Consider the following 14,644-nt stretch of genomic DNA (forward strand, 5'->3'; position numbering starts at 1 on the left):
TGTAGGGAGTATTTTTCCTAGCAAGTAAGCGCCGGCGCCCAAGCTAACCAGTACCAATCCATCCAGCCTATCTCTTGCGGTCGATGGCAAGAGGACGGGACCTGCGTGTCGATGAACAATCGGCCTCGTCCTCACGTCTTTGTCGGCAGTTGGTTTCCATGGCGGGTCGATGTCTCCGTCCTGAGGGCGCACAGGCTGTCCGCTGCAGATTCGCTCCGGCCCTGATGGCTCTCTGTCCGGCTTGGGATGCAACCTGTCGAAAGGTTCTGCTGGGCGTGGCTTGATATGGACAGAGAACAAAAGAATGACAAGTCCGGCGCCTATACACCTTCCTTCTTCTTCTTCTTCTTCTTCCTTCTTGCCCTTATTGATATGGCAGGGGAGCTTGCACTAGGGTACGGCGTCATCTGCCTCGTTCGTATTCGAAGTTCCTTACGGGTTCCTTGGGGAAACCTGATTCGAACAGTCGTCCCAAGTATGACAGTCGAAACGCCTAGTCTGGGCTTGCTCCTGGATTAGTTTGGTGGGGAGGGGGGGAGGGGAGGGGCGTCCGCAGTAGTAGTACGGCATTACTCGTACAACCTACACGACGCCTGAAACGAGAGAGAGATTTCCAACATGGGGAATAGGGGACACTCTTGGCAGAGGAGCTGAATGAACATGCGCCGATCCCTTCTCTTCTCATCAGACCCAGACGGCAGAGTCGAGCAGGCAGCATGCGATCCGTCCCCTTCCCCTGACACAAACACCCGTAGGGCAACGTGGTTGACGGGTATCACCATGGTCTGTAGCGCCGGGATGTCGTCCCACGATCGTTTAGCCTGGAAAGGCCGGATATCGGCCCAACGCACACAACGTACATGTGCGAGGGAAGAAGTTGCCAGCGCACCGCAGCGTCCAACAAAGTGGTCGACCGCCTTCTGTGAGAGGCAGTCGTGGATCCGTCCGGGATCGAGGCGCCACCGACGTGCATCGACCTGCAGATACCGGGAAGGCTTCTAAGACCCGGGATCTGAGTACAAGAAGGAGCCAACGTCTTCTCTCTCTCACTCTCGCTCTCTCTCTCTTCTGTCAATTCTTCAGGCTCTCGTCTCTCTCTGTCTCCCACTCGGTTACACTCACTTCTTACCTGAGTAGCTTGTCTGCTTCTCTGTTCCATTCATTTCAAATCTATTCATTTTGGCAATCTTACTTATTTTTTGGGGGGGGAGAATTCTCTCGTCTATTCCATCATGAAGCTGCGGACATGCGGCGCCATCGGTGCCTTGGCTCTCGGCCAACTCGCGCAGCACGCGAGTGCCTTGCCTGCGACCATAGAGATCTACTCGGAGCCTTCGATCGAGGCGTTCCAGGTGGACGAGGAGAAGAACCCTACAAACTTCACCATGCTGGCCGCCACCCCGTCCGGCAACACCCTCGACCGCTCCGGCTGGAGGGTGACGTGTGACGCCGAGGCCAAGGGCACCGAATGCAGCAAATTGGTGGACGGCGACAACACAACCTTCTGGCTGGCCCCGGCGCCCAACGGCACCCACATCGGCCTGACGCACAACGTCACCGTGGATCTAGGCACGCAGCAGTACGTCAGCGGCCTGTCGGTCGAGCCGCGCCAGGACGGCAGCGCCGTGGGCCGGATATCGCGCCACCTGGTGCTCGTCAGCAACGACGGAAAGACGTGGAGCGACCCGGTGGCGATGGGCAACTGGTACTGGGACGCGACCATGAAGGTGTCGTCCTTCAACCCGGAGAACGTGCGGTACGTGCGCCTCGTGGCCATCAGCTCGGGCGCCGGCAACGCGACGGCCAGCATCGCCGAGCTCAACATCTACAAGCCCGAGACGGCGGCGGCGCCCGTCGACGTCTCCCTCGGCAAGTGGGGTCCTACGCTCGACTTTCCCATCGTGCCCGTGGCCGGGTTCGTGGACCCGCTGACGCACAAGGTGGTGGTGTGGTCGGCCTTCCTCAAGGACAACTTCAAGGTGTCGCCGGGGGGCTACACGCTGACGTCGACGTGGGACCCGTACACGGGGGACATCTCGGAGCGCAACGTGAGCAACACCGGCCACGACATGTTCTGCCCGGGCATCTCGATGGACGACCAGGGCCAGGTGGTCGTGTCGGGGGGCAGCGACGCGGAGCGGACGTCGCTCTACGACTCCGAGACCGAGAGCTGGATCTCCGGGCCGGACATGGTGGTCGCGCGGGGCTACCAGTCGTCGGCGACCTGCTCGGACGGGCGCGTCTTCACCATCGGCGGGTCGTGGGGCGGCGAACGCAAGGTCAAGAACGGCGAGATCTACGACCGCCAGACCAACCGGTGGACCTTCCTCAACGGCACCGACTCCACGCCGCTGCTGACGGCCGACAAGGAGGGCATCTACCGCGCCGACAACCACGCCTGGCTGTTCGGCTGGAAGAACGGCACCGTGTACCAGGCCGGCCCCAGCAAGGCCATGAACTGGTACTACACGTCCGGCGACGGGAACGTGTCGTCAGCCGGCCTCCGCGCCGACGACGACGACAGCATGTGCGGCCACGCGACCATGTACGACGCGACGGCCGGCAAGATCCTGACCGTCGGCGGCTCCCCCTGGTACCGGTACCACAACGCCACGTCCAACGCCCACGTCGTCACCATCGGCGAGCCGGGCAGCCGGTCCAGCGTGACGCTCGCGGGCGGCGGGTCCAGAAACCTGACGCTCGCGGGCGGCGGGTCGGGCCACATGCACTACCGCCGCGTCTTCCACTCGTCCGTCGCCCTGCCGGACGGCACCGTCTTCATCACCGGCGGCCAGAGCTACAGCTACCCCTTCACCGACACCACGCCCGAGTACACCCCGGAGATGTACGACCCGCTCTCCAACACCTTCGCCGACATGCAGCCCAACACCATCCCCCGCACCTACCACAGCATGGCCCTCCTGCTGCCCGACGGCACCGTCTTCAACGGCGGCGGCGGCCTCTGCGGCGACTGCGATGCCAACCACTTCGACGCCCAGATCTACACCCCCAGCTACCTGTTCGACCGGGACGGGAACCGCGCCGCCCGGCCCGTCATCAGGTCCGTCCAGTCCGAGGTCCACGCCGGCGACCTGCTCACCATCGCCACCGGCTCCCCCGTCAAGCCCACCGCTTCGCTCATCCGCTACGGCACCGCCACTCACTCCATCAACACGGACCAGCGCCGTGTGCCCCTCTCCCTCAAGGCCAAGTCCGGCAGCAATGAGTATACCGCCCAGCTGCCGGACGATCTGGGTATCCTTCTTCCCGGTTACTGGATGCTGTTCGTCCTCGGTGAGGATGGTGTTCCTAGCCAGGCCTCCACCGTCAAGGTCCTTATATGAAAGGAGAAGGCTATGATTGAGAGGCAAGACAAAGAAGGAGTGGATGGAGGTAGGATAGCAGTGGCTTGAAATATGGTTGAATGTCTTATTCCGAAGGAAGAGAAAAGGAGCGACGACCAAAAAAAAAAAAAAAGAAAAGGGAAGAAGGAAAAAAGTGTGCTTCGTATAGATCTCATGTATATATTATTACCAGTAGTGGAGAGGAACCTTGACCTTGATTGCCGGTCTCAGGGAACGCCCTGTTTGACTCGCTTCGAGTGCTTGTATCAATACCAGAATAGATGAACAGCAACACATAGAAAATCTCGTTTACCATCTCATCATTGAGCTCACATACTGATTTGATCAATGGATCCATCCTATCTAATCCACACGTCAATCTCCAAATGACCAGTCTATCTTGAGTTGACTTGATACTAGATCATCTCGGGCGTTTGCAACTATTTTTACCGTGTTGGCTTGGCTCCGTCGTGTCTCTCAAGTTTTTGTTGATATATTAATCTCAATTGCCTGTGCCTCACTGAAATACTCACAATACGTGTTCACTGCTATTCGAACGATTCAGAGCTCTTTCCCAACTAGATGCATGGTTTTGGCTTGTCTCAAAAAAATAACAATAGTCAGGCGCACGGAATTATCTTGACAGATTCAAAGTAAGCTCCCTGCCGTCGATTGCCTTGTCTCAAAAACAGGAAATGCCGCTTCTTCCGCTGGTGGGATTATAGGGTAATAGTCAACAGTCTCCCCACGCAACAATGTGCAATTACAGTCTATAGGTTGTCTCGGAATTGAGGGCGGAAGGAGATAGAAGGGGCAGAGGGAGGAAAGGAAGACATCTCTCCGTCGGCTATGTGCTTCTAAATATTGGTGCCCTCACATGCAAAGGAGTTTGGAATTCGTTTCTATACAAGGGAAGAAGAGAGAAGAAAAAAAAAAGAGGGGATTTTCTTCCGTCAAGTCAAATTGGTCGTGAAGGAGACATGAAAAGTAGGAGAGTCGACGGTGGCATCACCTCGAATCCTCGTACTGCCGACTCCTCGTCTTGGACCAATTTTCCTTGTCCTGCTTGCCGCCGTTGGCCTCGAGACCCATGCCCCTCTCCACCCATTCCTTACTCTCCATGTGACTCAGGCGAGACAGGGCGCGAGCGAAAGCGAAGGCCTCCTCCTCCCCGGCAAACAGGTCCGAGTTCTTGAGCTTCTCGACGCTGGCCTGGGCGTCGGAGATGCTGCCGCCGGCGACGGCCACGGCGGCCGCCTCCCTGTCCTTGGTGTCCTGGTCGTGCTTGAGGAGGGACTCGGCAATCTCGTCGCGCGAGACGAACAGCTCGCTCAGGGGCTTCTCGGCCGTGAGGACGAGCTTGGCGTTGCCTTCGTAGACGGCGTCGATGAAGGTGATGAAGCGGCGGGCCAGGTCGCGCTGCTGGATGTTCATGCCGGGCACGTCGGTCACGATGAAGGCGTCGTAGTGGCGCACAAGCTCGAGGTAGTCGGCGGCCGACTTGGGCTGGCGGATCAGCTGGTCAAAGGTGAACCAGGCACACCGGCCGCTGACGCGGGGCACGAGTATGTCGCGGCCCCAGACGGTCTGCACCTCGGACCGGGGCGGCCACCTGGCGGCCTCGCGGGGGTCGCCCAGGAACTCGAACCACTTCCGGGCGTGCGACTCGGCGTGCGCGTCCAGCGCGGTGTGGTACACGCCCGACGCGGGGCGGGGGATCTTGCGGTAGTCGGTCGGCGAGTCGAGGTTGATGACGTGCAGCCGCGTCTTGAGCAGCGTGATGGCCGGGATGAAGGACTCGCGCTGGATGCCGTTCTTGTACAGCTCGTCCGGGTGGCGGTTGGACGTCGTCACCAGCACCACGCCGTGCGACATGAGGCACTCGAGCAGCCTCCTCAGGATCATGGCATCGGCCACGTCGGTGCACTGGAACTCGTCAAAGCACAGCACGTTGCCCTGCTCGGCAATCTCGGCGGCCACGTAGGGCGTCGCGTCCACGTCGCTCCCGTGCTCCATCTTCATCCTGTGCAGACGGCGGTGCACATCCTGCATGAAGTTGTGGAAGTGGATCCGCGTCTTGGTCCGCACCGACGCCGGCAGCGTATCGTAGAACAGGTTCATGAGCATCGTCTTGCCGCTGCCCACGTCCCCGTACAGGTACAAGCCGCGGGGCAGGTTTTCCGGTATGGACTCGCCGGCGCCCGGCGACGAGGACCCGCCGCCTCCGCGGCCTCCGCCGCCAAACAGCGACGACAGGAAGCCCCCCTTCCTGCCCGACTTGCCCTTGAGCGTATCGACGCTGGGGTACACCACCGGCGGCGCGTGGTACCTGCGCAGCTCGTCGTGCATGTGCTGCAGGCTCTCGATGATGCCGCGCTGGTGCTCGTCGTTGTTGAGGAGGCCGAGGTGTACCCGTCTGTCGTACTCTTCCAGCGGTCCCAGCCCGCCCGGCGTGTCGGCTACCGTCGTGGCCAGGGTCCGTGGCCGCGGCGCCGCTGCCGCTGCCGCTGCCGCTCTCACTCTCGTCCCAGCCCGGACAAGCGCCGGACCGTGGCGGCTGCTCGTAGCAACTGCCCGGCTGCTGCTGCTCGCTCCGATCCCGATGCAGGCCCTGACTCCCCGGCGCATATGGATCAGGTAATTGCCGCTTTGGTGAGCCCTGCAGAGCTGCCGGGCCCTGGCTCCTGCGCCGACGCCACCCCCGCGCATGATCGTGTCTGATTCGCTTGCGTCTCCTGTCCAAAGTTGTTGTTTCTTTTTTTGTTTGAATCAGGCGGTGTTGCGCATATTACTATCGTCGTGACCTGTTCTTCCCCCGTTCCCTGCACGTGCGTTGCGGGAGCCGGAGCGTAGAGTCGCAGTGAGAATAGTGTGCAGTATGTGCGGGTTTGAAGTTGGCAGGAATTGCCGATAAGCACTTGACGGTGGAATGCCAGAAGACAGATGCCGGGTTTGCTCCGGTGACTTGCCGAGGCGCTGTTTGTAATATTATTATTACCGTCTTTTCTTTTTTCTTTTTTTCCCTTTTTTTTTCCCTTTCTTTCTCTATTACCCCATCGAATCGGTCCCCAGAAGTTGCCGAGGGTATTAATTACCCTGCACCAGAACTCATGTGCTTCCTGCTGGCGACAGCACACGATGAAGACCCGTAGACGTGAATACAGCGGTCTCTGTCTACTGGCACGTCCTGAGTTGATGGGTGTCTGTCTTCGTGCTCGATTCCAAGGAAAGGAGATCTATCTGTGAGGTTGTCTATAGATGTGAGTGTGGCAGCAGCCTCTATGCTGCTCAGTCATATACAATCTTGGGTGCCACGCTCAGAGTGGCTTTCATCCATCTAGACGAATATAGATGAACAGCTATACTGACCTCACTGATATCCTATGCGCTTTTTTATATAGGCTGCCATGAATTAGCAGATACGTAAGTCATTCCGTCCAACTCCTCGCACGTTGGTGGTGCTATTCGAGTTACCGCAACTTGCTCGCCAAATAGAAGCCTTCCATACGGCATGCCCCTGAGATCGATAACGGTTGGAGATCTATACTCGGTCAATCAAGAATTTGATGTAATATTTCTATGAGGTGGATAAATAAATAAAAAGAGGTAGAATAAAATGTAAGATAAGAGAAGGGAAGGTACAGGGTCAAATATGTACAAGAATAGAGTAATAGACATTACTTCCAAGCGTATAAGGAACGGAAAGGAGAAGTCGGGTTGTCGTGATGGGACGCGTCAATGGTATATCGCATCGCGACGGATAATAGGGAAAGGAAATGAAGCAGCGGGTAAGAGCGCGAAAGGAGGGAAGGGAAAGACTGCAATCGCTGAAAGATGAAGCTCGAGAGCTCCTCCGTCATACCACGAGGTAGACAAATCCAAAGGCGGCAGCGACCAGGCAGTAGAGGCCCGGCGCTTCGATGACGCTCCCGCCGCTCAGTCCGGTGAAGGCGTTGACGCTCGAGCCGGTCTTGCTGCCAGGGCTGTCGCTGCCGTCGTTGACGTTGCCGTCGTCCTCATCGTGCGTGCCGATGACGTCGGCCGAGGCGAAGTGACCGCCGTACAGCCCGACGCTGAAGGGTGGGCTCGTTCCCTCCGGCAGCGACTTGGCCGTCTTCTCGTATGTCTCGAGCGTCATGTTGCCGTGTGCGTTGACCATGCCCACCATTCCCTTGGGGCACTGGTCCTCGACGGAGGAGTAGAAGACGATGGGATCGCTGTTGTTGAGCTGGACGCGGAAGACGGTGGCCTGCATATGGCGTTGTCGAGTCAGCAACCGAGCAAGCTCAGATGAATCAAGAGAGCAGTTTCTTTTCTTCTTCTTCTTCTTCTTCTTCTTCTCGTCTTCTCTCTTCCCCTTCTATCTTCAACAGTGATGAGGGAGGGAGGGAGGGAAGGAAAAGAGGAAGAAACACATGGAGACTCACATCTTGATCGTCAACGTGGTCGACAAAGCCGGAAAAGAAGCCGGCCGGGTACTCTAGAGGGGTGCAGGGCTTCTTGTAGCTGCCTGCGACGACACTGTGGTTTCCCTTGCCAAAGTAGAACTCGAGAATGTCGTCGACGTTGGCGATGATGCTGTTAGGCTCAAACTTGTTGTCGGCAGTAGCCGTGATAGTAATGATCTGAGGCTGGGCCAGAGCAGTGAGCGGCAGAACGGCGGCCGTGACCAGGAGACTCTTCATGATAGAGAGCATCATGATGATGATGACGATGCTGGTGTGAGGTGGGTGAGGAACGGAGGGCAGGCAGAGGATATATCGATCAGCGTGCAAGGGGGGATGGGGAGAAGGAAGAGCGAGGGACTGGGACAAGAGAGTATCTAGCGAGAGAAGAGGATGTACTGTGTATGAGGGAGACGATGGGGATATATAAGAGATAAAACGAACGAGAGAGGGCTGTCGGGCACAGCTGAAGTCTGTCGAGGTAAACTCGGCCTGATGTTACGGTGCGGCGTCTTCTTAAGATATACGAGCCCATGGAAAGCTTAGGTACTCCTCTTTTCCCCATCATCATCATCATCATCATCATCTGCCTCAGCCAAGTGGACAGGCAGCACAGGGCACAGGTCAGAGACACGATCACCCTTTCCCGCCATCACACACCCTGGCCGCAAGCCTGCATCCTTTTYTTTTTTTTTTTTTTTTTTTTTTTTTTTTKYTTTYTTYTYTTTTYTTYTTYTTCCTTCTCGGCTTGCTTTCACACCGACATCCACATCCACCCTGTGAAACACGATAATAAGCTGCACCCTGGCCTTTGACGTACGGCAGCACGGCCAGAGGGAAGTGAATGATTTTATCATGTGTGATCAGCAAGCAGGTCTTGATCCTCGTGTGCTGCGGTACGGCTTGGCTTGTTACCAGATTGAGCTTCGCCCATGTGCTCTGCATCCGAGTCCAGCTGCAATACATGCTAGCAGTACCATCTCGGTATCATCGTTACATGGTATCCATTACATGGTATACACGTTGTAATGCTCGTACCTGTCGCTCCTCGGGACCCGCCGGTGCATGCTACTACGGCGAGGTGAGAGGGAGGAGAAGAGCTTTTCCTATGCTGGTCTCATTTGCGACGGACAGACATACATGCTCGGTCTTATTATCTCGACTCTGAGTCCCTGATTCTGTTGTCGTGGTTGACAATGTGGTGGGGGGGGGGGGGCGCCCGCCCTGCAAGCCAAGCCAACTTATACGACAATGTCTGAGCCCATATCCGAACCACCACCACATGCAACGGGCCATTGCGTGTGCCCTCGGGGCCCAGTTATATTTTCTTTTATTCAATTTTTTTTCATCATCATATCCTTTTTTTTTTCGGTCTAGCCTTATAATACCTTTTTTTTTCCTTTTCATCAAGTAGTATTCGCTCTCTGCTCAGGTCTCTCGCTCTCATCGTCGCGTGCCGTATTATCCTTTCTCAAAGGAACGTGCGGCGTTGCGCGCGCTTATAGATACGAGAAGGGTCACATAGAGAGCCTCCTCAATCGTCGGCGGTCAAGGGGCTCTTGACTTGTTCCTTTGATGTTCTCTTCTTGGAGCCGGAAGAGAGGGAAAGAGGAGGGAAGACGGGCTAGCTGCCTGCGTACGAGCACATATCGAAGAGCTAATATCATTTGTCCCAGCATTCAGAGACCCTTCATGATACTACCCATTCACAATATGGCGCCCTTCGTACTGATAAATCACCATGTATGTACGAGTAATAATACGCCGTGTTCGCTGGCGGCTCCACCCTTGCATCCGGTGGCCGTCATGCCCGGCCAAGGGCCGTGCGTACCCGTCGATCTTTCACTTGTTTTGTCCTCCTCTGCTCCACCTGTTCCACCTGTTCTTCCTTTTTTTCTTTCTTTTCTTTCTTTTCATCTCTCGTCTGCTGCTTCTCACCCTTTGACTCTTCTTTTTTCCTATCCCTCTATCCCTCTATCCCTCTATCCCTCTCTCTCTCTCTGTTCTGTCTCTCCATCTCACCTCATCTTCCCCCTTATTTCCCCGAGAACTCTTCTCTTCGAAGGGATGCCATTCAAAGAGGGAGAGCCTACAAGGAGGAACATCCGTTTCCGTCATTTGAGTCTCTTTTCTTCTTCTCCCAACTACCGTCCCTTGAACATGTATGCAGAGACAACGCCAGCAATTCAAGTGCCGCCGGCCAGACAGATAGTCATACAGAGACAAGACCATGTATCGATCCTGGACGCGATAGACCGGAGAGCTGTCCTAGAGGCCCACCTTGTGGCTCTTGCTCCTCAAAACCCCGGGCCGGCCGGCCCCAGCCATCAGATTCGCACGTAGACCCAGGTAAACCGATGTCCGCGGACCGCTGCCAAGAGGGTGGGCCTTGGCTGGCCATCCTGCCTCTGTTCCCACCTCGTGATAGCGGGGGGCAAGGGTAGGGATGAAGGAGATACCATCCCGCCTGGTGGACGAGGAGGAACGCTCACAAAGCCACTCGAGCCAACGTTCCCCAACGAGATCCTCGCTGCACTTGTACGGGTACGGGTAATATACGAGGCATGCTTGCCAAGTCTCTCATGCATATGAGAAGGGCTCTCGCAAGCACTTGAGCAGCTGAATTCTTGTCCGTGTGTGACGTCTGAGTGTGCGCGCGCCGAGGAGCGCAGACGGGGATTCGCGACGGCCGACCAGCTCCCTCGAATGCGCCTGATGGTACGGCGCGGTACTGTGCATATACGTAATCTGCGGTCTCGGAAGCGGACGTGGGCGCCAACAATCAGCTCACCGCGATAACGACATGGCTCTTATTTTTCTCTCTCCTCACCTCGTTCATCGTTCATGCCTGCACGCGACAACAGCTCAGACGTCTCGCCAATGATTTTCTGACAGAGTCTCTGATTCCTGGGCTCTGATGCCACTGATCAGGTCCCCAGAGACTGTATCTATATGATTCACTCGATGACGATACCCTTGTTGAACCTGATATGAAGGCGAGAAAAAAATAACGAATCCCTGTATTATATATACAATAGGGTAGGTAATGATATGGATTTGGGGCGTATCGCGTGCGTAACCCTAAGGCTTCTAAGTCCACATCACCCTAAACCTCTCCAACCACGTCAGCTAGTCACTGGTTGATAAGAGGAAGCTTCGCAGTTACACTCCCATTAGTAGTATTTTCAAATATATATATACATATCGAGGTACGTGGCTGTTTCCGGATGTGGTTCATCCTCGTCTTTATCGTCTGCGTGACACCAGTTAGCCTATGGGGGAAGCTGACTGGAAGAAGCTTGAGACCATCACAAATGGTGCAGTAAAGAGACGAGGGAAAGGGCTGGTTCAGTTGTATGTACGTACTCATCTGCAGCTGGCGTGGGCTGGTGGTGCATTGCACGGCATCGGCCTTCTCACAGGGTGACGGGAAGCTTATCGCACAAGCTGGCGAGTTGTCTGGAACTGCGATATCACCGAGGGCTGTTACCTATGAGTTGTTGATGGCAGAACTTGTCATGACATTCACATCCGACAGCCTTGGCTCCATGGCAAGGTCGCGCCTTGTCTGGCCTAGGCAAGAGCATCAGGGCCTCGCGTGGTAATCCAAGTTTATCTCAATCGGACATGTGACCAGCTGTGTATGCACGCCTCAGTCCGTGCCATCAAAGGTTGCTACGAACAAAGGTTGAGACCGCGTCGGCAACAGCCCACAAGTCTCGATGAGGGTTTATGGTCTAGAGGTAGAGGTACAGACAAGTATTGATACGGGTAAGTTGGTAGATCTAGAGAGAGGAGGGCAAGGTTGATACACACCCTTACGCCTGCTTTCGTTGCCCGCGTCAAGATATTCATACGATCCTCAATACCTATCGTGAGAGACGTCAGATAACTCCTTCTTCTGCTGCTGCGACACGTATACGGTGGGAAAAGACGGTTACTGCAGACGACTGTCATATGATAGATCTTACAGAGCGGAGAGGTAGTGCACGTAACGAAACCGTACTCAGCCGCCTTTGATGACCGTTTGGGGCACAAGAAGTAGCAGCAAGCGGCTCTTGTCGTTTGATCGTCTATAAAAGTCCTCCTGTGCTGGCAGGGTAGAAAGCGTAGTCTTGATGCGCCCTCGGTACGCTGAACAGAGGTGAGATCCCCGATTGCAGATCGTCAAGGCTGAAAACGCAACGGCCCTTTTCCGGTTTTCATACGGAAAAGCTCATCGTAGTGATGAAACAGAACAGGAGAGGGTATCAAGGCCCGCATGTCCCAGCCAGCAAGAGCAAGCATGTTGGACCGTGGTTCTTCTGCCGACATCATGCAGAGCAGTGTCGTTAATGTGCAGCGCAGATAGACAGGCGACGGAACGTTATACAAGGACTGCAGCATACCTCGTCTGCTTCCAGCCGTGCAAACCGCCATCTGCAGCAAGGTCAACAGCATCGGCAAAACTTCATGCCCAAGAACTTCACTTCCTATCCGACTCCAGATGAACATCTCCCATGCAGGACAACGGACCCCGGCAGCCTTTACCAGGACGAGCCCATATCCATCAGGCATGAGGACGATGAATACTCGGAGATGTGGACCAGAACAGCTCGTCCCGGGAAGAATCAGGCGAGAACCGTCGATCTGGCGCGCTGCTGAGCGATATCGGCTCTGAAAGCGAGTCAAACGAGAGCGGCATCTGGCCGGGTGGCGATGGAGGAGCCCATCTCCCCCCCTGCCCGACCACTATCTCTTAAATCCTCAACCGAGGACAGGAGCAGCGGGTCGGGTCCCCGCACGCCCGAAGAGTACATATGGGTCTGGTCTGATGCTGCCCGTCGGGCTTCCCGTCGGGCTTCCCGGTTCGGGTCACCCATAGGCACAGAAGCGAGAGGGTATCGACCGCATCGTCGTCGCGGGCCTGCATGACAGCACGGAGGAGACGCGGTTCCTCCCCTGCCCCAAGATCTCGCTGCTGAAGACTGGGGGCTGAGGACGAGGCGGATGCGGTATACGACAAGGCCGAGGGGTATTTCAGGTTCCTGCGCGAACGGGCCCGACCGGCGCGCAGCGTGAAAGCCTCGGCAAGGAGCTCCTGGAAGTCTTGGATAATGTCAGCCAGGAGGCGGCGCTCCACTTCCAAGACCGCAGGATGTGCAGGTGGTAGAACGGAGGGCTGACGTCACCCCCCGTCACCTCCCCCTCTACAAATATCTTGTATATGTACGCCTGCCGATACATGCCAATACATGGCAGATGCCTTGACTAAGCAAATATCGGCGAGGGATTCGGCTTTGCGTGGCTGGGAAGAATAGGTCATCAGATCTGTGCAGGCGCTATGCTATGCCTCGGCCATCGTCAGACATTGGGGAGATCTGACATTCCATCCTTCCCATGATACCTGTATCCGTAGTCCTCTGGCGGTAGTGGGGCTGGCGATGATGGCTTCAAAGCTGACAAGATACTGGAGCCTACTCGACTCTCCTGACATTGAGCGTTCACGCTAACGGTCTTGAATACAAGTGAATACAAAGAACGGCGTCAAGACGCAGTCGTATCGGCAGAAGTGTCGACCCTCAGCGGAGGTTGCCTCCGTTTGGTGTCCCTCTTGAGGCAAGGGGACAAGGTGGCCAATTCCAATTTGCTGTGACGTAAGGCTCGCGTCTTAGCTAATGTGCCGGCAGAAACATGTGGTCGTGGGGACGTTACACAAAGACATGGCGGATCCAGGAGGGTAAAAAAAAACGTTACTATTAATCTGTAATCTGTACATGTACTTTGACATCGACTCTACTCCATACAAGGGGATGTCTATAGTATAGTAATATATCCTATGCTTTTTGTGGCCTTGTGTAACCAAAGGCAACTCTGGCACATGCATGCCCAGTCTTTTATGCTCTTATCAGGGTCAACGGCCTCCCCGCCCCACCTCCATCTCCCTCAGTCCTTTCTTCTTTCTACACACACACACACACACCCCTTTCTTCTTCTTCTTCTTCTTCTTCTTCTTCAATCTACCCTTGCCCTTCTCTTCCTCGGTGACTTCTGTGCTCCACAGATTAGTGGTGCGATCTTCGCATCCGTAGACGGAGTATGACTGTATACGTACTCGTGCGACGTGTTTTCTGGAACTCGTTTGACGGATGACAGGGGTAGGAAGAGTATATGTACAAGTATTACACCTGAGAGAGTGTGAGTCTTTAATACCGTGCAATCGACCCCTAATGAGCAATAATAAGCCTATAAAGGGTCTAATCGAAGCAAGGGTCGGCATATCTGTACGCACCTGTCTTGCCCCCATTCGCCATTGCTCTGTAAGATTAGCCAATCGTACCTCGGGTCAAGGCTTCTGAAGCAGTGATACGTGCAAATTGTCCAAGGGCATGTAAGCTGCCCGTTAGAAGACTGCTTTTCGTGGCGGGCGTTAGAGGTACAGTTGGTAGCGAATCCAGACAGACCTGCAGGTCTAGGACAGCACATCTGGCACGTTAGCTTCGTCTGATCTATCGATCGTCGTCGTCCCTTCCGTGGTAAAGAGGCATGCAACTGAGAGTACACAGTACGCGACTGTTGGGCCGTATGGAATAGGGAGATGGGTGAGGTGGGATAGGCTACGGGCAGCTGAGGAGGCAACGTCATTAGCGGAAATCCGGATATGCGCGCAGAGGTGGCATAGCGTGCGCCTTTCAAGCCAGAAACACCCCCAATACATGTACAGAATCGTCAACGGATGTGGCGGGAGTCCGTAATACCATGTGAGCTGCTCGGATGAGTGGCGTGCACTTTCCATGTTCAGAGAGTCTGTTTGTCCTTCGTCCTGGTGTCCTGATGCCTACCTACACATGCATCCCGTTTCTGATGCCCCCCCCC

General features: G+C 55.6%; 4 protein-coding genes across 4 annotated transcripts; 1 reads left to right on the top strand and 3 right to left on the bottom strand.

Annotated features, from left to right (window-relative positions):
* Positions 1-1,232: 1,232 nt before the first annotated feature.
* On the top strand, positions 1,233-3,344 carry GMORB2_0575 (galactose oxidase; the record flags this gene model as incomplete). Its single annotated transcript, XM_035462560.1, has 1 exon — positions 1,233-3,344. The coding sequence occupies one exon, from the start codon at positions 1,233-1,235 to the stop codon at positions 3,342-3,344; it is 2,112 nt and encodes a 703-aa protein (XP_035325490.1).
* A 1,008-nt stretch (positions 3,345-4,352) lies between these two features.
* GMORB2_0576 (peroxisome-assembly ATPase) lies at positions 4,353-6,053 on the bottom strand (the record flags this gene model as incomplete). Its single annotated transcript, XM_035462561.1, has 1 exon — positions 4,353-6,053. The coding sequence occupies one exon, from the start codon at positions 6,051-6,053 to the stop codon at positions 4,353-4,355; it is 1,701 nt and encodes a 566-aa protein (XP_035325491.1).
* Positions 6,054-7,200: 1,147 nt separating this feature from the next.
* On the bottom strand, positions 7,201-8,044 carry GMORB2_0577 (uncharacterized protein; the record flags this gene model as incomplete). The annotated part of the gene is made up of 2 exons (XM_035462562.1): positions 7,201-7,593; positions 7,772-8,044. 2 exons carry the CDS (start codon positions 8,042-8,044, stop codon positions 7,201-7,203), a joined length of 666 nt encoding a protein of 221 aa, XP_035325492.1.
* A 243-nt stretch (positions 8,045-8,287) lies between these two features.
* GMORB2_0578 (uncharacterized protein) lies at positions 8,288-8,755 on the bottom strand (the record flags this gene model as incomplete). Its single annotated transcript, XM_035462563.1, has 2 exons — positions 8,288-8,304; positions 8,593-8,755. 2 exons carry the CDS (start codon positions 8,753-8,755, stop codon positions 8,288-8,290), a joined length of 180 nt encoding a protein of 59 aa, XP_035325493.1.
* Positions 8,756-14,644: the final 5,889 nt, after the last annotated feature.

The sequence above is a fragment of the Geosmithia morbida genome, assembly GCF_012550715.1.
Source record: "Geosmithia morbida isolate 1262 chromosome Unknown scaffold_0, whole genome shotgun sequence".
Lineage (NCBI taxonomy): Eukaryota > Fungi > Ascomycota > Sordariomycetes > Hypocreales > Bionectriaceae > Geosmithia > Geosmithia morbida.